Here is a 24,720-nt window from a genome sequence, read left to right as displayed (position 1 = left end):
CAGTATCTGCCAAGCGCGCATTTATATCTGACTCACCTGAGCATATAGCATGCACAAAATAGTTGGTTGTCCGTCAATCTTGGAGAATCATGTAATATGCCTGCTGCATATCCAGATTTAACAGAAAAATGGAGTGGTTCTTTTGTTCGATGATCTCCTATACTGAAAAGTTGCTTCAAATGGTATCTTTACAACAACTTATTATCTGATTTTATTAGATACTTAATTCCAAAATGACTGAAATCTAGAAAAAAACAACAGGTATCAGCAACTAATAGTGTAAACTGTTCCAACAAGATATTGAGAGCAATATTTGTGCTAGATATTCAAAATATTTTAGAAGAAACATTTTAAAAGAAAATAGGCATGATTTTACAGATATTCAGCATGAATTACTAATTGGATCTAGCCTAAATCTCCAAAAGGAACAAACCAAAAGAAAACTAGGACCCAAACTGAAACCTGGATATGTTAATATATCCAAAATTGAATCACAATTCAAACATTTTAAAGGGTTTGAAATTTGAATTCAAATTTCAACTGGATCTAACTGTTCAGCGATACCGTAAGTTTAGATTATGAAATAAAAATAGATGTGTAAATGATGAACATTCAAGACAGTGTTCTAACAAAAGATAATGAGACATGTATATCATCACACAAATATCACATTACAGTGGTTTGAAACTACAGTTTGTGCAAAGCTTATGAGAAAGCAGAAGGCAACATGTGCAGTGCAGATGTTACATCAAACTGCATACACTTCAAATAGAACTCAAGCAGCCCTAAAAATGACTTGAGAACATTTGATATTCATTAATAACGAAAAAAATCAATATACAGTATTGTTCAATAATGTACATGAATTGTCACTAAAGGAATTAATTACCTTTAGCTTTTCCCTTTTGGTAATTCGCTCACAAAGAAGACGCAGTTTCTCTAATTCAACCTGCTGTAAGGACCTTGATTAGTGGAATCAATTGTGCTTTTGTTATCAGGTGGCATTTGCATACCAAATATATTATTTCAATCTAAATCAGTATTTTGTTGTTTCTAAAGGGACCTCAATAACAGAAGAAGTTCAGATGCAATGCCACCTGATAGTTTTTATTTACATAATTAACAATGGCATGGAGATAACAAGTAGAAGGTAAACCACGGGGGACTAGAAATAAACAAATGAAATGTAGACTCAAATGGTTAAAATTGCTTGGCTAACTCGAATGATCCAGTAAGTCGGAAAACAAAATTGTAGTTAAGCTCAAAATCCTGACAAGTAAAACACATGCTGGATACAACATGAGCAGTATTAAGTAAACTTAAGGTGGCAAGACACAACAAATAAGTCAAAAATTCAAATGTGGACCATAATTAACATATCCTAAATAAATGCACCAACACCACAGCATGTCTAGATTCTTATAAACCATAAAACAAATCCCAACATCTAAGTCTATCCATTTTATAACAACTAGATGCATATAAGGAAACTCCCAATAATTGATTCTTTGTAGATAACTTGATTATTACAGTTACAATTTCTAAATTCAGATGGCCAAATATGATTTAAGCTCAAATCTCAATGATAAAACTGTTTGCTCTCTCTCTCTGTCTATGATTCATTGTGTTTCTGTCTCTATTTGTGTGAGTTTCTACATGCATGTCTATGTTTAGTAATACCTTATTCTCCATGTTAACCTCCAATTAAGTCATTTTTATGTTTTCAACTTTCAAGTTTGCATTTCAACCATCACAACAATAAACCAATATATACAAAATAGACATACTAATCACCACCACTGCTACTTGAAAATTTCAATTTTTAGGTTTCTCAATATGCTGCACTCTTTACAACACTTTATAAATAAAGCATTTTTTATTATTGCGACTCAAATAAGACTGAACTCATTTCTTCTCAATAATAAGTGCTGCAGTAGTTGAGCACATGCAGAATTTCCATTTGGGCCCAATTAACAGCATTGCTACTATCCAAACCCTGTGACACCAAGATCCCTTAAAATCTTCCAAATCTGTATTAATTCAAGGAGAAAATTGGTAATACTTCGAAGTTAAGCTAGATAGGCTGGCTAAAGCAGTTGGTTTGAGCAAGAAACATATTACAATCTCACAAAAAAGCACTAATCCAGGAAAATGAGGTCATCAAACCAAGTTATTTTTTAAAGCAATACAAATTTATAACAAATAAATAAATAAATTGTCATGATTATTATTGAGAGAATCTTAAGCACTAAGCATCTAATCCAATGCTTCAAACCATTACCAATGTTAACCAGACAGCAAAACAAGGTTTTTAGTCATGTCCCATGGGGATACGACATGACAGCTGGAATACCTATCGCAAGCCATGGACATGGCTGGCCTAGCAGATCGAACATGCCCAAAAAAAGGAGAAATCCTGTCTCAAGTATCACCCACAACAGAAAGAGAAAACATAAACAAAACAAAACCAAACCACTAGCCTAACTTTTCAGCCAGTGAAGAAGAAAGCAAGAAAGGGGGAAAAAGCTAAATCCTGGAAATAAGAGAGAAGTGGTATGAAAAAGGATAACTTGCTCTTCATTTCTACCATCTCTATCTCCAGACCTTCAATCTTCTCCCACTTTGCTTATCTGCTCTCTCAATTTTTTCTTTTTTTTCTTGCACCCTGTTTTAGTTGAAACAAATGGAGAAAAGAGAAAGGAGAGAAATCTAATTGCTCTCATTTGGTTTGGAAAAAGGGAATACATGGAGAAAAAAGGAGGAACATAAAGAAATCACTTCTCTGCAAACCCACAATTTGCTCTCTCCAAAAGTTGACAGATTTGGGGAGAAAAGAAAACAGATTCCCAAAATATATTTTTTTATTTTATTTGCCCCAGAACCAAGCAGAATGGTGGAAAAAGATTCATGCAGCCAACCCCAACTAGTTTGAGATGAAGGCTTAGTTGAGTTGAGTTTTTCTTGCCCCCAGACCAAACAGTCCAAATAAATTTTCTGCTCTCTCTCGCACGCGCGCATTGGAACTAGAGCAGAGAGTCATATTGTTTTCTCTTCTCTCCTCCCTATTATCTTCAGCTTGCTTCTCTCATTGTATCCAAACAAAGTGCTAACCTGGATGTAAGGAGGGGCAGGGCCTAGTTTGCAGCATTGAGTGCTTCTGGTCATGAAAGGGCCTACACCCTAGGGACTTAACCAAATCCCATTTTGAATGAGATATTATGCTGAGCCAAATCTTACTCTGACAGAAATCCCGATTTTTTTGTAAATTACTATTTTATAGTTCACAGAGTTGGTATTATGGTTAGCCTTCTTCTACCCAGCATGCAACCGAGCTAGCATATTATTATCATGGCGGGTTGTCTCCAATTTTACTCAAATGTCAAATTTGCCCTCCCAACTTACCAAATCTTTACATAGTACAAAATTTCAAATTCAACTCTCCACCCTTCACTTCTTGGGCGCATCTCTAATTTTATCTCTAGAAGTTAGTACATAACCATTACGATCACATGTATACATATATACATACATACATGTACATATATGTATCTATATACATACACACATGTATGGTATATATATGTATCTATATACATACACACATGTATGGTATATATATGTATACATATACATACATGTATATGTATGTATGTACACACACACACACATATATATGTATACATGTACGTACATGTATGCATGTACGTACATGTATGTATATGTATACATGTGTATGTATACGTGTATATATATATATGTATACATGTGTGTGTGTGTGTGTGTATATATATGTACATATGTACATGTATATATGTCTATATGCATATATGTATATGTATATATATGTATACATGTATATGTATATATATATATACATGTATGTATGCATGTGTGTGTACACACACACACACATGCATGTATATATACATATATGTACATATGTACATGTATATATGTCTATATGTATATATGTATATGTATATATATATATACATGTATGTATGCATGTGTGTGTGTACACACACACACACATACATGTATATATACATATATGTACATATGTACATGTATACATGTCTATATGTATATATATGTATACATGTATATGTATATATATATACATGTATGTATGCATGTGTGTGTACACACACACACATACATATATACATATATGCACACACACACACATACATACATGTATGTATGGATGTATGTATTTATGTATGTAGATGTGTGTGTGTGTGTGTCTATATGTATGTATGTATGTATGTATGTATATGTATATGTACATGTATGTATGCATGCGTGTGTGTGTGTGTGTGTGTATGTATATGTATATGTATATGTGTGTGTGTATACATATGTGTGTGTGTACATACATACATATGTATCTATGCATGTGTGTGTGTGTGTATATGTATGTATGAATGTATATGTATGTATGAATGTATATGTATATGTGTGTATATGTATGTATGAATGTATATGTATATGTGTGTGTGTGTATATGTATGTGTGCGTGTGTGTACATTACATACATAACATAACATACATACACACACACACATACGTGTATATATATATATACATATACATGTATATATATGTATGTATGTGTATATATGTATGTATATGTATATATATATATATACGTATGCGTGTGTGTGTACATATAGATACATACATACATACATCTATGTATGTATGTATGTATGTATCTATATATAAATATATATATGTACATACATACATATATGTATGTATATACATATATTTATATATAGATACATACATACATACATAGATGTATGTATGTATGTATATATACATACATACATACATACATCTATGTATGTATGTACACACACACACATACATACATAGATACACATACATACATACATCTGTATATATATGAACATATACATATATATATATATACACACACACACACACACGTGTGTCTATATACGTATATACATATACCAATATATATGTGTATCAGGGTTCGCCGTACCGGGCCGAACTACCCGGTACGAGGCATACCGAGCCGGACCGGTACTTTACCGGTCCGGTTCGAACCTTTTTTTTCGAAAAACTCCCCGAACCGCTCGGTTCGGTCCAGTTCGTTTCCATATCGCCCAAAACCAGAAGGTATGGATCGGTTCGGTCCGATTCAGCGTGAACCGAGCCGTGCCGACATGCCCATATGCATAAAGTGGGGAGAGGGGAGGGGGGGAGGGGGGTGGGGTCGGAGATCTTTTAAATCATTGAGCTTGTTTAGAGTTCTCTGAGAAGTCTCAAAAAACTCCCGAGGATCCGAAGCTTATGAAGGTCTCAACGGAGAAGTCTCAGAAAACTCCCGAGGATCTGAAGCTTATGAAGGTCTCAACGAAACCGTTGAGACCACCGAAAAATTAGAAAAAAAGAAAAAAAACTCTGTCAAATTGTAAGAGTGGTTCGAGGAGAGGCTGATCTTTGGCCGAAAGTAAGATAATGTGTTATTTTCTTAGTAAATATTTTTTTTTATTTTTGTTGTTAAAAATAGGATAAGAATGAGAAAGAATAAAAATAAAAGAAAATCATGCCAAAATCTTATGATTTTGGGATGATTTAATTATATGTGATAGATCTTTGGAAGATCTACACGATGACACCAAAATTATTAATTTTCGTTAATTATATATTTTTTAAATATTTTTAAATATTTATTTATTTAAAAATTAAAAAAAATTAAATTTTAGAAAAAAAATCAGAATTTGAAAATCATGTTTAGAATGATTCAAGCTACTTAAATCTAATTTCAAATTTTTTTCAAATATTTAAAATTAAAAAATTATTTTTTTAATTATTTAAATTAAAAAATTTAATTATAAAATAAAAAATATATAAAAATAATGTTATATTTTAGTTAATTTAAAATTATTATTTAAAAATTATTTTAAAATTATATATAATTATTTTAATTATCGTTAAACTATCGCGTTTTGTTGTACTTGCATATATTTATAAGAAAAAAATTTAGAACATGACGTTCATTCACCTTAATTAATCAGCTATTTTATAGTATATATTTATTTATATAAAAATTATTAAAAAAATTAAAAAAATAAAAAATCAGTGTTAGTTTTGAAATTGAGAATAATGTTTAGAATGATTCAAAACAATTGAAATATTTGAATCTAGCTTGAGATTTTTTTGAAATTCCTTTTGTAAATATTTAAATAGTAAAAAATATTATCAAATAAAAAATATATGTAATTAGTGTTATATTACAGGTAATTAGAAATAATTAGTATTTTATTATACCTGCAGAAATGAGTAAGAAGAAAGATCCAGAGCGTGACATCGATTGGGATCATGGCGAGATGCTCTCAGCTCGGCATCATTGGAGATGCAAATGGTGCAACACAGAGTTCAAGGAAAGAGGGATGACTAGGTTGAAGCAGCATCTGGCTGATGGTTATCCTGATGTGTCCATGTGTCGGAAATATGCGCAAGAGATCCGACAATTGATGAAAAAACACTTTGCTGATTCGAAAGCAACGAAGGAAATGACAAAGCAGAAAAAGATCGAAGTAGACCGTCGAGCTGTAGAGCCACCTTCTTATCACTCTAGAGAGTCAGAGGAGGCTTCTGCTCCAGATGATGAGGCATAGATTGAGGCTGCCATTCGACGAGCTTGGCGGATCAGTACCAGCAGGAGATGGCCCGATACAAAGAGCGATTCGGACCATCATGCTACGAATCAGGATCTGGATCAGCGACTGGTAGGAGAGAATTCGAGTTAAGGAGGACTAACTCAGTCAGAGAACTTGGTGGTAGAGGGAGCATACGCAGCATGTCTTCTTTATTGGGAGCTTTTGGCAGTAGGAGGAGGTCCTCCAGAGATATTCCAGCAGGAGCCAGCATTCAAGATTTGGATCCACATGCTTTGCCCAGCAAGGATTCAAAGCAGCAGAGAATTGACAGTATGCTGAAAAAAGATAAGAAGAAGGATATGTGGCGAGCTATTGGATCATGGTTTCATTTCAGCCATATTCCAGCAAATGCAGCAGTCAATTCTTACTACCGATCTGCTATTTCAGCCATAGAGGCTGCCGGCCAGGGTGTAGATCCTTCAGGACCTAAGGACATCTATGGTCAGCTTTTTGACAGTAATAAGGGGGATCTGCAGAGATGGATTACTTCTTACAAAAATAAATGGCCTACATACGGTCTGACAGTGATGTGTGATGGTTGGACAGGTCCTACTAGGCGGAGCATCATTAATTTTTTGACATACTGTGATGGAAAAATATTTTTTCACAAATCAATCGATGCTTTAGATAAGATGCACGATGCTACATATATCTTTGGTCTGATGGAGGTGATTGATTCAGTGGGTGAGCAGTATATCGTGCAGGTCATCACAGATAACGGACCACAATATAAGACTGTCGGAGAGTTGCTGATGGAGCAGCGACCGCAGATATACTGGACCCCATGTGCTGCACATTGCATTGATCTTATATTGATGAATATCGAAAAAATTCGCAGGATGCAACAGGTAGTGGAGATTGTCCAGATCATTACTAGATTCATCTACAACCACACATGGGTTCTTTCATTGATGCGGACGTATACTGAGGGGAGATCTTACGACCGGGTATCACACGGTTTGCTACCAACTACATAGCACTTGATAGTCTTCTTCAGAAGAAAACAGCCCTACGTCAGATGTTTGTCAGTGCCGAGTGGCAGGAGAGCAGATATGCGAGGGCCGGCACTGATGGAAGTCATGTGGAGAACTTGGTGACGAGTCAGTCATTTTGGAAGCGGGCTGAGAAGATAGTGAAGGCTAACAAGCCTTTAGATGAGGTGCTTCACGTCGTAGACAGCGAGAGATACCCCCAGATGGGCTTCCTATATTACATGATGGAGAGGGCAAAGAAACAAATCAGTGAGAATGATCCCAAGCATGCTCAAGAATTCATTAACATTATTGAGCGCCGTTGGGACTCTCAGATGGGCAGAGATTTGCATCTAGCTGGTAAGTTTGGATTCAAGAATGTTTTAAAATATTTTTTCGAACCATGAAAATAAAATTGTGCTTAATCAGTTTTAAAATTTATCTGCAGCTTATTACTTGAATCCGAGATTTCAGTATACTATTCCGGGGATAGATATGGATAGCGAGCTTCTTGCTGCTCTTCGCAATGTCATATATAAGATAGTGTCCGATTCAGAAATCACATCGTTGTGTCTGCAAGAGATATGCTAGTTTAAAACAGATATAATTATTCAACTGAATTCGATCTGATAAATTTATAAATAATAAATATATTTTATTTCAGACGAAACAGTTTAGAGAGGGATCAGACAGTTTTGGAGTCCCATCAGCTGTCGTAAGCAAAAAGCACATTAATTCAGGTAAATTACATATCAATAATGAGCAATGTAGATTGATATGTAATTTTGCTTAATAATATCATCAAATTTGATATGTAATTTTGCTTTTGTAGCTGAATGGTGGATTCATTTTGGAACGTCAGCAGAAAATTTGAGACATATGGCTGTCCGCATTCTTTCTCAGACGATCTCTGCTAGTGGCTGTGAGCGTAATTTATCCACTTTCGCCCTTATCCACAGCAAACAGAGAAATCGTCTGACACAAAAATGTCTTGACGATCTTGTATATGTTCACTACAACCTGAGGTTGAGGCTAAAATGTATTCAGGAGGAAGTTCAGTTGAAGTACACTTATCCGACACTGAATGTTATGTCGACGAGGATGACGATCCGATCATCGGATGGCTTGCAGGTCAGCAGCAGGAGCCAAAGCTTGATGAGCCAGGATCCCCTCCACGACCAGCCAGTGTGGTGGCGAGGGAGATCAGGGTGGATCCAGGACAATGGGCACAAAAAAATATTCCACATAGAATTCCAGCTGATCAACCACAGTCTGAGGGGACACAAGAGACTCATTCATCACATGACTCGCTATCCGATACATCTTTCTAGAGATTCAAACGACAGATGTATAGACGATCCTCCCGGCAGCCAGCAAGAAGGCATCCATCCTCCCAATCACAGGAAACTCAGTCACAGAGGGGCACAAGGGGGAAAGAAAAAGACAGTTGTACGTGCACCACTCTCGAGAGTACAGGAGCTATCTGGTTCAGATACGGACACCAGGGAGAGTAATGATGATACTGGTAGTAATAACCATGGATCTGATGATCAGGGAAGAACTGGAGGACAGGAGACCACCGTTTATGAGACAGCCACAGGGTGATATTCGATTCACCGGTGAGTCTCAATTTACGCATGTCACATAGGGCTCATGGTAAACGAGTCGGTAGAGATCGTGGAGAGCCGATTTCATATAGACGACGGGCTCCTAGAGGTCGTCCAGCACATGATGCAGCTGCGGACGATCTTGCACGTGGAGTAGGGTCTATGGATGTATCTGGATCATCCTCGCATTATGGATCCTATTATCCACAGCCACCTTATGATCCATATGCATATGGTGCATCCGAGGCATCATCTTCTAGTGGTTACTACCCTATGCAGCCTGAAGCATCTTACGGATCAGATTTTGCTACTAACATATTTGGATGGACTCCACAATCATACCATCGTCTCGAGGATACTTCTCAGAGTCAGAATTTTAGCGAAAGATCTGAGATGTCTTACAATCCAGAAAAGATGCCTTATGGGATGATGAATATTCGAGAGTACGGTGCAGCTTGGCTAGAGGATTGGACTAATGTCCCTTCAGACTATGTTGATGATCCAGACATCTACGAGCGTCACAGACACTCGACAAAAAATTAAATGCAGAATACATCTTAAGATTCGTATATCAGTTATTGCGCTTTGTACTTAAATATTTAAATATATTTTAATGCGTATTTTATATATTTTTTCTTTAGTTTTAAGATGACATAGTTGAAATATAATGTAAATAAATATATGTTTGAAATTTTGAATCAAGAGTCTTTGTACCGCAACCTAACTCCAAATTGAATCCAAATATGTCAATAATATGCAATATAATGCCATATTGAGGTTGCATTTATCAATTATTAACTTCAAAAATCAAAAAAAAATTTTGAAAAAAATATTGTGTACCGATACCGTACCGATACACCTAGACGTACCGTGTGTCGGTATGGTACGGTACCGATACTGTATCGTACCGGTCCGGCATCGGCACGGCATCCAATACCGGTACCGCAAACCTTGATATGTATGTATGTATGTGTGTGTGTATGTATATATATATATATATATATATTGGTGCGTGTATGTGTGCGCGCGCATGTGCGTGTGTATTGGTATATGTGCACACACACACACATACATACATATATATAGATATATGTATGTTTATATGTATGTACATATATATACATACATGTTTGTCTATATCTATATCTATATATATACACACACACACACAACCATTACGATCATATGTATATACATATTATAAATATATATACATGCAAATACATACATATCTATATATATATATATATATATATATATATGCATGCATGCATGTATATGTATATGTATGTACATATATATATGTACGCATGTATATGTATATGTATGTACATATATATATGTACGCATGTATATGTATATGTATGCACGTATGTATGTGTATGTACGTACATATATTACTTATACGTATAAGGTTTTTTGGGATTTTTCATGATGGATACTTGAGGACACATGGACACTTGACACTCATGTCCCATTTCTAGGTAAAATTGCCATTATCTTTTCTGAGGAACATAATATTGCCATTATCATATTTGGCTAGACAAATCGCATGCCAGCATGACAGGTTTTTAATGTTGGTATATCTAGTAGTTGTACTCACCAGTCAAAAGTTTGGTACATATTGATGGATGATCACAACAAATCATGGATGGGAACACTAACGATGATATATCTTCTAAAAGAAGACTGCATGGTGAAAACACTCAGCGCATAGGGACTCAAAAGACAAGGACTATCGTACCATCTCAAACCATCTGGTTCGAGGCATACTGTATCATACCAAGTTGGAATTGCTAAAAAAACTCATTCAGTTTGGTACAAGCCCCAGACTAACACATACTGAAGCGAAATGAGCTACATACTAACAGGTATCGCGGCATATCAACTTGTACTGAGACATATCGAGACAAAAAGTGAGAAAAATGATTTTAGAGCTACTTCAATATAGGGTGCATACTATACCATATTGACCCATATAGTACCTGCCTAGCAACATATCAGTACAATACCTGATATCAAGATTATGGACCTTGCTCAAACCATCTTCTTTTATGTTATAGTTTCTTTAGGGAGAAAAATTATGATGAAGATAGAAGGCATTTTTATATATTCAGGATTTGGTAGCCATATTATTATATAGCTACTTTTGCATGCAAACTTGCCATATCTGCGAGGAGGAATCCAACACTAAAAGCCACTTTTTGACTAATGCATCTTGTAGAAGAACTTTCTGAATGTTGTTACCAAACACTTGTTACCTTTTGCTATTTTAAAAGCATAGTTTGCATTACCAGAACATAGTAGTTTGTATCAGGCGTACTGACTCGTACAGATAGTGAACTGGAATTCCATAAACTCTACATTCCAAGTGTCAGTACCAAGAATCAGATCATGTCAACACTGTACTAGTTAGTAACTGGTACGGGTAACAAAATTGCTACTGCAAACCTTGCTTAAAAGTCTACTATCTATAAAAGACTTATTCTTAAGCAAAAATCAAACGCTCCCTTAGCTTTATGAAAATTAAAAAGGAAAGCATTTTGCATTAAGAGAGAAGAGACCATATCATGAATAATAGATTTTATTTATCCAAGCATTTTACTTGATGCACTATCAGCAGTACTGCCATCTCAGTCAATGTTAATATAAAAGGCTTTTACTTTCAGTTTTACAACATCAACCATATCTACTGTATATAAAGAAAACTCAAATAGTGGAATCGACAAAGCCAGACACCCCAGAGGCAAAGCCTCTGGGTCATAATTATGCTTCCCCAGCATAGCATCAATTGTTTTAATAAGCAAAGTCTCTGACAGAATCCGCACTATATAAGAGTGAGAGTGAGAGAGAGAGAGAGAGAGAGAGAGAGAGAGATTCTCCAAGTACCCACAAATATTAAACCTCCTATCATGTGCATTGCATGTGACAACATACTAGTAAAAATGAAAGAAAACGGCTTAGAAAGGGCAGAATATAGATGCTTCTTATGTTGATTAGTAAGTGTGTTAAACACAACTTAGACACAGAAATGATATTGTAATTCAGAAGTTGTGAATTTCTTAAACCTACTGTAGAAAAGCAAAAGTTATAGTTCAATATGGTCTTCTAATTTGTAGCACTAAGATGATGACATTCAAGCCCATTCCCTCCCCTACCCACAAACCCAACCCTAAAACACATGCAAAGAAACAAGATATGAAGCACAAAAAGTAATACTTGTAAAATACATCATAAGAAAGGGAAGAGATCCAGAAACCACAGCTAAAATATAGATAAATAAGAGCTTGTTTAACAATATCTTTTCTTGATATTTTCTATTTTTAGAAATGGAAAATCAGTATCATCTGTGAACCTGTTCTGTAAACTTATTAAAACATTTGCAAAATTTCAATAATAGAAAATTTCTGATTCCTAATATTTTATGTTTTCTGTTTGCAAAGCTAGCATTGCTTAAGCTGCTGCCATCACAAATATTAATCCACTATAAATCAGCAACACCACCATAGTCACTCAGCCATACAATTACTACTGCCAATCTACCACCACCAGTCAGAGAAACACCTCATCTATCGTGATTGTCATTGCCCACGCACAGCGACCACCAGCATCACCATCCAAACCCACAACCATAATTAGCACAATTTCCCAGTTTCTTCCTGTTTTCCTTAACAATCTACTTAGTTACACGAAACAAGTGAATAACCTTGAGGTTTCCGCCCAGTGAATTTCATCTTCTCATTAGAAAGTTTCTTCCCATTGCTATTTTATTATTCAATATAATAAACCTTCATGTATGATGTCACAGTTAAATTCTGTCTTGATAAACCAACCTTTAGGTGCAAAGTAACAAAATGAAAAGGTTAACAAGTTCCTTTCTTCTAACACTGAAATAATAATACAGAAACACTAGAAGTAAAAACCAAAAACCTTGTCTGTTCAATTTAACACCGTGTCATAGGAAAAGTTCGAAAATACATATATTTGGAATTTTTTGACAGTCACGAAAATCTATACATTCTAACCATTGACCCTAGGCCAAATAAGTAGTTATGCAAGTCTTGGTCAACAAACCTTTTTTTCTAATAAAAAGAAGAAAAAATAAGGGGAATTAAAATCCAAAAACCACAATAACTCAATTTAATTCCTAAACTAGTACAACTTGGTCCATGAGATCCTTAAATTCATGGTGAATGTATTATAGTTACATGCCCAAATGCCTAATCCTGAACTTATCCAAAACATAGACAACGATGAGATCATGCACACAGTCTCTAGAGCAAGTGACCTTTGTCAGAGTATGCTAGTAACATGAGAAGATGAGGAAAATTCTCCCCTTGTCACTATCATAACTGAATTTTTGCTACCATCAAGTTGAAACTGAGTAGTGCTACCCAAGGTTTGCTGTACCGGTACCGGACGGCGTGCCGATACCGGATCGATACGGTACAGTACCGGTACCGTACTGACACACGGTATGCCTAGGCGTACCGATCCGATACCGATACACAATATTTTTTTCTATTTTCAAATTTTTTTTTTGGATTTTTGAAGTTAATAATTGATAGATACAACCTCAATATGGCATTATATTGCATATTATAGACATATTTGGGTTCAATTTGGAGTTAGGTTGTGGTACAAAGACTCTTGATCCAAAATTTCAAACATATATTTATTTACATTATATTTCAACTATGTCATCTTAAAACTAAAGAAAAAATATATAAAATACACATTAAAACGTATCTAAATATTTAAGTACAAAGCGCAATAACTGATATACGAACCTTAAGATGTACTCTACATTTAATTTCTTGTCGAGTGTCTGTGACGCTCGTAGATGTCTGGATCATCAACATAGTCTGAAGGGACATCAGTCCAACCCTCTAGCCAAGCTGCACCATATTCTCGAATATTCATCATCCCATAAAGCATCCTCTCTGAATTGTAAGACATCTCAGACCTCTCGCTAAAATTTTGACTCTAAGAAATATCCTCGAGATGATGGTACGGTTGTGGAGGAGCCCATCCAAATATGCCAGTAGCAAAATCTGATCCGTAAGATGCTCCAAGCTGCATAGGGTAGTAACCACTAGATGTCTCGGATGCACCATATGCATATAGATCAAAAGGTAGCTGTGGATGATAGGATCCATAATGCGAGGATGATCCAGATACATCCATGGATCCTACTCCACGTGTAAGATCGTCCGCAGCTGCATCATGTGCTGGACGACCTCTAGGAGCCCGTCGTCTATATGAAATCGGCTCCCCACGATCTCTACCGACCCGTCCACCATGATCCCTATCCTGTGTGACATGCGTAAACTGAGACTCACTGGTGAATCGAATATCACCCTGTGGCTGTATCTCATAAACGGTGGTCTCCTATCCTCCAGTTCCTTCCTGATCATCAGATCCATGGCTACTACTACCAGTATCATCATCACTCTCCCTGATGTCCGTATCTGAACCAGATAGCTCCTGTACTCTCGAGAGTGGTGCATGTACAACTGTCTTTTTCTTCCCCCCTTGTGCCCCTCTGTGACTGAGTTTTCTGTAATTGGAAGGATGGATGCCTTCTTGCTGGCTGCCGAGAGGATCGTCTATACATCTGTCGCTCTAATCTCTGGGAAGATGTATCGGATAGCGAGTCATGTGATGAATGAGTCCCTTGTGTCCCCTCAGACAGTGGCTAATCAACTGGAACCCTATGTGGAATATTTTTTTCTGCCCATTGCCCTGGATCCACCCTGATCTTCCTCGCCACCACACTGGCTGGTCGTGGAGGAGATCCTGGCTCATCAAGCTCTGACTCCTGCTGCTAACCTGCAAGCCATCCGATGATCGGATCGTCATCCTCGTCGGCATAATCATCCAGCGTCGGATCAGTGTACTTCAACTGAACTTCCTCCTGAATACATTTTAGCCTCAACCTCAGATTGTAATGAACATATACAAGATCGTCGAGGCATTTTTGTGTCAGACGATTTCTCTGTTTGCTGTGGATAAGGACGAAAGTGGACCAATTACGCTCATAGCCACTAGCAGAGACCGTCTGAGAAAGAATACGGACAGCCATATGTCTCAAATTTTTTGCTGACGTTCCAAAATGAATCCACCATTCAGCTACAAAAGCAAAATTACATATTAAATTTGATGATATTATTAAGCAAAATTACATATCATCTACATTGCTCATTATTGATATGTAATTTACCTGGATTCATCTGCTTTTTGCTTACGACAGCTGATGAGACTCCAAAACTGTCTGATCCCTCTCTAAATTGTTTCGTCTGAAACAAACTATATTTATTATTTATAACTATATCAGATCGAATTCAGTTGAATAATTACATCTGTTTTAAACTAGCATACCTCTTGCAGATACAATGACGCAATTTCTGGATCGGATACCATCTTATATATGACATTGCGAAGAGCAGCAAGAAGCTCGCTATCCATATCTATCTCCGGAATAGTATACTGAAATCTCAGATTCAAGTAATAAGCTGCAGATAAATTTCAAGACTGATTAAGCACAATTTTATTTTCATGCTTCGAAAAAATATTTTAAAACATTCTTGAATCCAAACTTACCAGCTAGATGCAAATCTCTGTCCATCTGATAGTCCCAACGACGCTCAATAATGTTAATGAATTCTTGAGCATGCTTGGGATCATTCTTACTGATCTGTTTCTTTGCCCTTTCCATCATATAATATAAGAAGTCCATCTGGGGGTATCTCTCGTTGTCCACGGCCGAAGCACCTCATATAAAGGCTTGATAGCCTTCACTATCTTCTCAGTCCGCTGCCAAAATGACTGACTCGTCATCAAGTTCTCCACATGACTTCCATCAGTGTCGGCCCTCGCATATCTGCTCTCTTGCCATTCGACACTGACAAACATCTGACGTAGGATTGTTTTCTTCTGAAGAAGACTATCAAGTGCTATGTAGTTGGTAGCAACCGTGTGATATCCGATCGTAAGATCTCCCCCCAGTATACGTCCGCATCAATGAAAGAACCCATGTGTAGTTGTAGATGAATCTAATAATGGTCTGGACAATCTCCACTACCTGCTGCACCCTGCGAATCTTTCCGATATCCATCAATATAAGATCAATGCAATGTGCAGCACATGGGGTCCAGTATATCTGCGGTCGCTGCTCCATCAGCAACTCCCCAACAGCCTTATATTGTGCTCCGTTATCTGTGATGACCTGCACGACATGCTGCTCACCCACTGAATCAATCACCTCCTCCATCAGACCAAGGATATATGTGGCATCGTGCATCTTATCTGAAGCATCAATTGATTTGTGAAAAAATATTTTTCCATCACAGTATGTCAAAAAATTAATGATGCTTCGCCTAGTAGGACCTGTCCAACCATCACACATCACTGTCAGACCGTATGTAGGCCATTTATTTTTGTAAGAAACAATCCATCTCTACAGATCCTCATTGCTGTCAAGAAGCTAACCATAGATGTCCTTAAGTCCTGGAAGATCTACACCCTGGCAGGCAACCTCTATAGCTGAAATAGCAGATCGGTAGTAAGAATTGGCTACTGCATTTGCTGGAATATGACTGAAATGAAACCATGATCCAATAGCTCGCCACATATCCTTCTTATCTTTTTTCAGCATACTGTCAATTCTCTGTTGCTTTGAATCCTTGCTGGGCAAAGCATGTGGATCCAAATCCTGAATGCTGGCTCCTACTGGAATATCTCTGGAGGACCTCCTACTGCCAAAAGCTCCCAACAAAGAAGACATGCTACGTCTGCTCCCTCTACCATCAGGCTCTCTGACTGAGGTAGTCCTCCTTAACTCGAATTCTCCTCTACCAGTCGCCAATCCAGATCCTGATTCGTAGCATGATGGTCCGAATCGCTCTCTGTACCGGACCATCTCCTCCTGCTGGTACTGATCCGCCAAGCTCGCCTGAATGGCAGCCTCAATTTATGCCTCATCATCTGGAGCAGAAGCCTCCTCTGACTCTCTAGAGTGATAAGAAGATGGCTCTGCAGCTCGACGGTTTACTTCGATCTTTTTCTGCTTTGCCCTTTTCTTCGCTGCTTTCGAATCAGCAAAGTATTTTTTCATCAATTGTCGGACCTCTTGCCGATATTTTCGACACATGGACACATCAGGATAACCACCAGCCAGATGCTGCTTCAACATAGTCACCCATCCTCTCTTGAACTCTGTGTTGCACCATTTGCATCTCCAATGATGCCGAGCCGAGAACATCTCGTCATGATCCCAACCGATGTCATGCTCTGGATCTTTCTTACTCATTTCTGCAGGTATAACAAAATACTAATTATTTCGAATTACCTGTAATATAACACTAATTACATATATTTTTTATTTGATAATATTTTTTACTATTTAAATATTTACAAAAAGAATTTCAAAAAAATCTCAAGTTAGATTCAAATATTTCAATTGTTTTGAATCATTCTAAACATTATTCTCAATTTCAAAACTAACACTGATTTTTTATTTTTTAATTTTTTAATAATTTTTATATAAATAAATATATACTATAAAATAGCTGATTAATTAAAGTGAATGAACGTCATGCTCTAAATTTTTTTCTTATAAATATATGCAAGTACAACAAAATACGATAGTTTAACGATAATTAAAATAATTATATATAATTTTAAAATAATTTTTAAATAATATTTTTAAATTAACTAAAATATAACACTATTTTTATATATTTTTTATTTTATAATTAAATTTTTTAATTTAAATAATTAAAAAAATAATTTTTTAATTTCATATATTTGAAAAAAAAATTGAAATTAGATTTAAGTAGCTTGAATCTTTCTAAATATGATTCCCAAACTCTGATTTTTTTCTCCTAAAATTTAATTTTTTTATTTTTAAATAAATAAATATTTAAAAATATTTAAAAAATATATAATTAACAAAAATTAACAATTTTGGTGTCATCATGTAGATCTTCCAAAGATCTATCACATATAATTAAATCATCCAAAAATCACAAGATTTTGACATGATTTTCTCTTATTTTCATTCTTTCTCATTCTTATCCTATTTTTACAACAAAAATAAAAAAAATATTTACTAAAAAAATAACACATTATCTTACCTCCGGCCAAAGATCAGCCTCTCCTTGAACCACTCCTACAATTTGACGGAATTTTTTCTTTTTTTCTAATTTTTCGGAGGTCTCAACGAAACCGTTGAGACCTTCATAAGCTTCGGGTCCTCGGGAGTTCTCGAAAACTTCTCAGAGAACTCTAAACAGAATTCAATGATTTAAAAGGTCTCCGACCCCACCACCCTCCCCCCTCCTCCCTCTCCACTTTATGCATATGGGCATGTCGGCACGGTTCGGTTCACACCGAACCAGACCGAACCGATCCATACCGTCCGGTTTTGGGCGGTATGGAAATGAACCGGACCGAACCGAGCAGTTCGACGCGGTTCGGAGAGTTTTTTGAAAAAAAGATCCGAACCGAACCGGTAAAGTACCGGTCCAGCTCGGTACGCCTCGTACCGGGCGGTTTGGCCCGATACGGCGAACCCTGGTGCTACCACTTCAAAAACTCAGAGGATGATCAGCAATTGATCTAGTCACTAGACTGTTGGTGAATGTTTCAGTTTAAATAAACAACTTCAATTATAATGGATCTAACAACACACTAACAATATGACAAGATTTTGAAATAAAATTTAAATATCCAGTAAGCCCAAGATTTAGAACAGTTCTATGTAGAAGAATACAAACAAAACACTTTATTTCTGATATAAAATACTTAGCAAACTCAAGTCCAGGATTATGAACTATGTCGTTCCTGTAGTTTCTTCCTTTTTTGACAGTACCAGTTAATTTTTTTGCTAAAACTCAGCAGCAATTAGTTGAAATAGGACAGAACATACACATATTCCAAATTTAATTATCAATAAATCAATTTTCTTTCAAATTCACTAATCGACTTTATGGTATTAAATCAGATATCTGACAAGAACCTTCCTCCTAAACTAATAATATAGCAAAGATAACGCTTCTTCTAGGGGTGAAAATAAATTTAAGAAAGGTACATTGAAACATAAAACAGAAGAAAAGATTCTTTTTAATTAATCACAATAGTCAAACATCAGAAACCCATTTGGATATTAATACAAGCATAAAAAGGGAAAAAGACTAATTTTTCCAACAAGAGAGGTCAATCAACCTACACTAGTAAGAGATCCAAAATACAGTATGTTGTAACTCACCCTTATTTTTTTTATGTTCTTAAGCTCCTCTGCTCCATATTGCTGTATATCCTCCTGAAGAAATTGTCAAAAAGGAAAAAAAGAAAAAAAATAATGTAAAATACTCTTAATCTATAATTAAGATGTGAAAATATTTTTCCTTGATGGAAAAAGTAGTAGTGAAATGATCAAGATCTAAGAACTTTAAATTATAACATGAAAGGAATTTTTCTCTTCAAGATAAATGTGCAAATTTTTATTGTCAAGGTGATGAAAAAATTATCTCCATTAGGCTTACATAATAGCTGATGGTTAAATCTAACGTGAGAAGTTAAGAACTGACCTCCTTTTGCTCCACGCTGTGCATCTCACAATAGGCTTTGTGCTGTAACCTGCCACCAATGGTCCTCACATTCATGTAAAAACCGGCATCTCGGGCACAAGAAGGGTGAAAGGTGGTTTGGCAGTGTCCATAGCTGCACTGCAAGGAACAAAAGAAATGGTTAATACAGACAAAAAGTTTCTGGGCAGTTTCCTTGCACCCTCCATCAGAGTAGCAGAAAGAGAAAAACATAGCAAGTCAAACCTTTAAGCATGCACCAACATTCTGATGGCAGATACAGCATGAATCATTTCCTTTTGAAATGGTATCCTGACATACAATTCATATGGTAATTACTGCCACATGAACTATTCAAAATCTAATACAAAACAGTAAAGATGTAAGAAATCTAATGCAAAGCAGCAAAAATTAAAAACCATCATGATAACTCAAGGGTGTCATTATAAAATTCTTAACATAGATAAACAAAGGTGTTCAAAGTAAACAAGGAATATATAAACAACAAAATAGGCAGTGATAGACATATATTACCATCCCTTCTACCAGATTATCTTGACCCCGTCTGAACCTTGACTCCAACAGCCACTATAACAACAAAGATTTCTTATATGAAAAGAACTTATCTGACTAAAAGACGAAGGATGCTTTGGTGTAATAAGAATGAGCGTGAAAGAAAAAATAATATACCTCGGCACAAAAGGCATGAACCCATTGCCCATCTGTTGATTTTCTGAAAGCACCAGTTGCACCACCACACAGACCACACTGAGTGACAATGCAGAATCTATCCCAACCATCTGTTTGATTTCTAGGGCTTCTAGGCTGCAAGGACATCCCCTCACAAAGTTCACATTGCCAGGAGCCAATTGGATTTTTAAGCCTATGATAACAATCCAAATGAACAGCAACCTGCCACACACATCAGAATTACTACTAGATGAACAAAATAAGAGCAACCAAGAGGCATGCCAATCATGGCCATTACCTTGCAGCTGGAACAGACGAAAATCCTGTTCAACACTGTCTCAGTTCGCATACAGATGTCACAGGAAAGTGCATTTTCTTTAGAAAAATCTGGCATCTGGAAAATCCCAGAATGGTTATCAGGTGACACTTTAGCAACAGCTGATCTTGAGGATTCCTTTGTCCGTGGCAACAATGGAGAGTGTAGCCCAGCTCTCCCAGAGACAGCACTGACTTTTAGAGGACTCTGTTAACAAGGAGATTAACAATCGCTAATGTACTATCTTAAATAAACTTATATGGCACCAACCAACAAGACAGTGAAAGCTTGAACCTCTTGATTAGTAGAGATGATCTCCTCATTTGCATCTTTCCTTAGTGATGAATTCCTTGAAGAAGCTGCAACCGCAGCAGCAGCAGCTGCCAGCACAGCCTGAGCTTCTTTATGCCTTCTCTCTTTCCTTCCACGTTTCTTTGCTTCCCTGACTTCACGAAGGAACTGATTGACAAGAATTAGGTTCCATTTTCGTCTATTCACAGCATCCAGCTCTTGAGAGAGATTTTGGACTACCTTAAAAATTAGATCATCTGTAACATGAAATATTAACCGATATTGATCATGAGGGCTTATAATGTATAAATATAAAATTCAGTGCAGAGAAAAGATACAATATTACAATCAATATGTACTTCAAAGTTCAAGATAACCAATATTTAAAGCCAGACTTGCTTCATCTTTAGAGTAAATGAATTTTTTTTACTCGTGCCATCTACACTACTTGATACATCATTAGATGAGAGAAAGTTCTAAAAGAAGATAAAAAGAAAGGAGCTTGACCAAATATATGCTTGACCATAACAGCATTATCAAGCAGCCTAGCTTGTAAGTATAGTAGTTCACCCTCCACTTCATCTTCAGGGGACAGTTCTAAGATCCCCATCATTTTGGCTTTTGAAAGCTGGTCCATTTTTGCCACATCCGATGTATGACTCTTATTAGCATGGGATGAAGATAAAGGTTGCTGATTACAGCAAGCATGAGCAACGATATTTGCTTCTGTAGAAAATACAGAAATTTTTTGTTTCTCATTATGGTCAGCTAATCAACAATAATGCTTAGAATAACGAGGCACTAAAAAAGATAGTAAAATAATAATCGTGTCCTTCATAGTAATGAGGATTTACCAGTAACTTTTTGACAAACATGGTTCTGCAGTTGTAACAACTTTTTGATGAATGGATGAATATGAGCAACAGAACATGATTTGTCAAATCTGCATAACGACAAATATAAAGATTTTAAAAATAAAATATCAAATATCGAAGTACATAAATGCCAACAATTTAAAATCATAAATATATCACAAGCATCACTAGCACCATAATGGAAAAGTATTCAGACAGTTGTCTGTAAATCTCACTTGTTATCAGGTTTAGCAAAATCCATCACTTCAACATTACAGTCAGTATGCTCCCAGCAACTTTTCTCCAATGCACCTGGCAAAACAGCATTAGCCTCTGCACCTTGATGGATACCAGAATGAAAAGAGGACAGCCCATCCACTGTAGTTTGATTCTCGTGCTGTGCCTCGGACAGGCAATTGTTTTCCATTTTGACCGGAATTCCTGTCCATAACATACGTTAGAATCAAAAGTCCCCAAAATAAATGCTTGATTGAAACCACACACAAGGTATAAGCCAAGATGATTCCCCCGAAAAACATAAAATTAACTTAAGAAACCAGCATCTAATTTTTAAGATGCAAGCTTTACCCAATATAGAAGCTTCAACCTACATAGAGTCAGCTTTACAAAAAACAATTGAAGTTAAGGATTTAAAACAGAAACTTTCAACCTATCAACAACTCATTTGCATTGGTGATTTATTCTTAAGTAAACCTTCGGCAAAAGGGAGTTAAGCCACAGAAACCTGGATGACAAGTTGCAGAAAGTGAAACAAACCTCACTGCTAGGCTTAGAAAAATTGGGGAGGACCATCAAAAGACTAAACTAGGCTTGGAAAAATAGTCCAAACTAAGAGAAACGAGGCAATTGTTTCCTAAAGTTCAATATTTACAGACTTGGAAATCATTTAGCCAAATGATGCTATAAAATCATCTATGCCATCATTTATCTAAAGTCATTTACATAATAACCCCTGTAACCTCTGCAAACATTGCTAGCCATGTACAGCGCATCCTTGCATATAACCTCCCATTTACAAGATTCATTAACACAATCCATCACTAGGCAACATTATGTTCCAATTTTTTCCACAAAAAGTTGGACACAATGCAGGCAAACATTATGTTCCAGTTTTCTCTTCTTCTGCCTTCTCTTTGGCCATGCTCGACAAAATGGTCAAGATAGCCATGCCGGATGAGCTTTTTAATCTCGTCCTTTAGTTGCCGACACTCCTTGTTGTCATGCCTATGATCATGGTGGAAAAGGCACCACTTATTCCGATCTCTTCTAGTCGGGTCGACCTCATCCTCTCTAGCCATTGGACATATCTCTCCCCTGATCTCATAAGGACATTACTCCATGAAGTATTCGAGGGAGTGTAGTTCTCACACCTTAGAGGTGGAGTCCTCGGATGCCATGGGGTCTCCTTTTGCTTCGTGGCCTTCTTCTTGTTGTGGTGGGACCCTTTCTCTTCTCCTTTGCTCAATCATCACCGAACTCCCTCCAAGCATTCATTGTTGCCTCAACATTGTACTTTTTAGCCAACAAAAAGAAGCTAAATCAAGAGCTTCTCAAGCCGTTCATCATGCCTGCTGCGACCATTGCTTGATCGGATCAAGAACCTCCAATGCTTCGGAGTTGAAGTGGTTGATGAACTCACAGAGGTTCTTGTCCTTCCTCTACTTGATATTCATCAAGGTTGCAGAAATCCTCTAATTGCTATGGCTGCTGATGAAGTGCCCCAACAACCTTTAACCTGGCTAGTCGAACAAGCTGATCGACCATAGCTAAAGATAGTTGGATAGACTTCTTCAACATGGCTGCAAAGGCACAGCACATAATGGCACTGGAAGCTCCATTTAGCAGCATGAGTACCTTAAAGGACTCTAGGTGATCGATGGGGTCCATAATGCTGTCGTACAGCTCCACCTAGGGCATCTTGAATCTTAGTGGAAGAGGTTACACCATGATTAGCTTGGCGAAGGCCAACCATGAACCAACCCTCCTCTCCTTCACCTCCTCCATGATCAGGGCCAATCACCTCTTCATTTCATTGAGCCACTAGGTCAAATCACTCCCCTACTCCCAACACTATCATCCCTCTCCACAAGCAAGCGAATCACACTCAAAACTGGAGCTCGGGCTCCCTCAACTTGTTCTCCAAATAGGAGTTTTCTCTACTGTTCTCAGAGGACCAAGGGGGGTGAAACCAATTGTTTCTCTAGCTAGGCCCCAATCACTAATCCAATCGATCTCAAGGTTGCTCCACTAGCTATTCTTTCTCCTCCGAGACTAGGCTCCTAAATAGATTAGCCCGGACAAGACTTGTTGCTGGAGTTGGTTAAGCTGCTCCATGATTAACAACACTTTGGAAGATAATGGTGGTGGTGGTGTTAACAAATGCGGCTATGGAAGATGGGATTCTCTCAGGGTGTCCCCTCTCAAGAAACCTAGAGATCTAGCTAGAGACATGTTGGGAAGGTTCCTCCTTGGCGGTATGGCTTCTCACATGCTTCCCACAAATGGCACCAATCTATTGCTGCCAATCTCCCAATCACTAACAAGGGCTGCCCCAATCAATGTACAAAACAATGAAAAGGTCAGAGAAAGCTTCGACTAGGCCTACAATGCTTTAGTCAGGAAAAGTGTTTTGGTGTGGGAATGAATGAAGAATTACCGAGACAAAGTGCCATTCAGCTAG

The 24,720-nt window shown here is 36.9% G+C and overlaps 2 protein-coding genes across 18 annotated transcripts in view; both read right to left on the bottom strand.

Moving 5' to 3' along the window:
* Nucleotides 1-24,720, bottom strand: part of LOC105034992 (uncharacterized) — a 52,029-nt gene that overhangs the window by 4,255 nt on the left and 23,054 nt on the right. For 11 of the 17 annotated variants that reach the window (XR_012136281.1, XR_012136282.1, XR_012136284.1 and 8 more), the window contains exons 7-17: nucleotides 22,256-22,460; nucleotides 22,020-22,108; nucleotides 21,673-21,891; nucleotides 21,169-21,422; nucleotides 20,857-21,081; nucleotides 20,559-20,780; nucleotides 20,403-20,456; nucleotides 20,115-20,180; nucleotides 19,872-20,009; nucleotides 19,550-19,603; nucleotides 890-952 (exon numbers count right to left, since the gene is read on the bottom strand). Coding sequence is in view for 13 of the 17 variants with exons in the window: in XM_010910367.4 (XP_010908669.1) it covers nucleotides 890-952; nucleotides 19,550-19,603; nucleotides 19,872-20,009; nucleotides 20,115-20,180; nucleotides 20,403-20,456; nucleotides 20,559-20,780; nucleotides 20,857-21,081; nucleotides 21,169-21,422; nucleotides 21,673-21,891; nucleotides 22,020-22,108; nucleotides 22,256-22,460 (1,589 nt within the window). In the remaining 4 variants the exon portion in view is untranslated. The remainder of the gene's footprint in view (nucleotides 1-889; nucleotides 953-19,549; nucleotides 19,604-19,871; nucleotides 20,010-20,114; nucleotides 20,181-20,402; nucleotides 20,457-20,558; nucleotides 20,781-20,856; nucleotides 21,082-21,168; nucleotides 21,423-21,672; nucleotides 21,892-22,019; nucleotides 22,109-22,255; nucleotides 22,461-24,720) is intronic. The other 6 variants (XM_073247598.1, XM_010910366.4, XM_073247596.1 and 3 more) reach the window with 3 other exon arrangements.
* On the bottom strand, nucleotides 14,000-17,580 carry LOC140853477 (uncharacterized). The gene is made up of 4 exons (XM_073248204.1): nucleotides 15,883-17,580; nucleotides 15,661-15,794; nucleotides 15,503-15,578; nucleotides 14,000-15,411 (listed from the first exon to the last, which is right to left on the bottom strand). Exons 1-4 carry the CDS (start codon nucleotides 16,016-16,018, stop codon nucleotides 15,107-15,109), a joined length of 651 nt encoding a protein of 216 aa, XP_073104305.1. The 5' UTR covers nucleotides 16,019-17,580; the 3' UTR covers nucleotides 14,000-15,106.

Source organism: Elaeis guineensis, chromosome 13 (assembly GCF_000442705.2).
Source record: "Elaeis guineensis isolate ETL-2024a chromosome 13, EG11, whole genome shotgun sequence".
In the NCBI taxonomy this organism is placed as follows: Eukaryota; Viridiplantae; Streptophyta; class Magnoliopsida; order Arecales; family Arecaceae; genus Elaeis; species Elaeis guineensis.
The sequence above is the reverse complement of the archived record's forward strand: the minus strand, read 5'-3'. Positions and strand labels throughout refer to the sequence as shown.

Excerpts from the sequence above, each read along its gene's own strand:
- LOC140853477 (XM_073248204.1), bottom strand. The coding sequence starts at position 16,018 with ATGGACTTCTTATATTATATGATGGAAAGGGCAAAGAAACAGATCAGT. Across the intron at positions 15,579-15,660 it reads CGTCATTGTATCTGCAAGAG|ACGAAACAATTTAGAGAGGG; the intron begins GTATGCTAGTTT and ends AGTTTGTTTCAG. Across the intron at positions 15,412-15,502 it reads CAAAAAGCAGATGAATCCAG|CTGAATGGTGGATTCATTTT; the intron begins GTAAATTACATA and ends TTGCTTTTGTAG.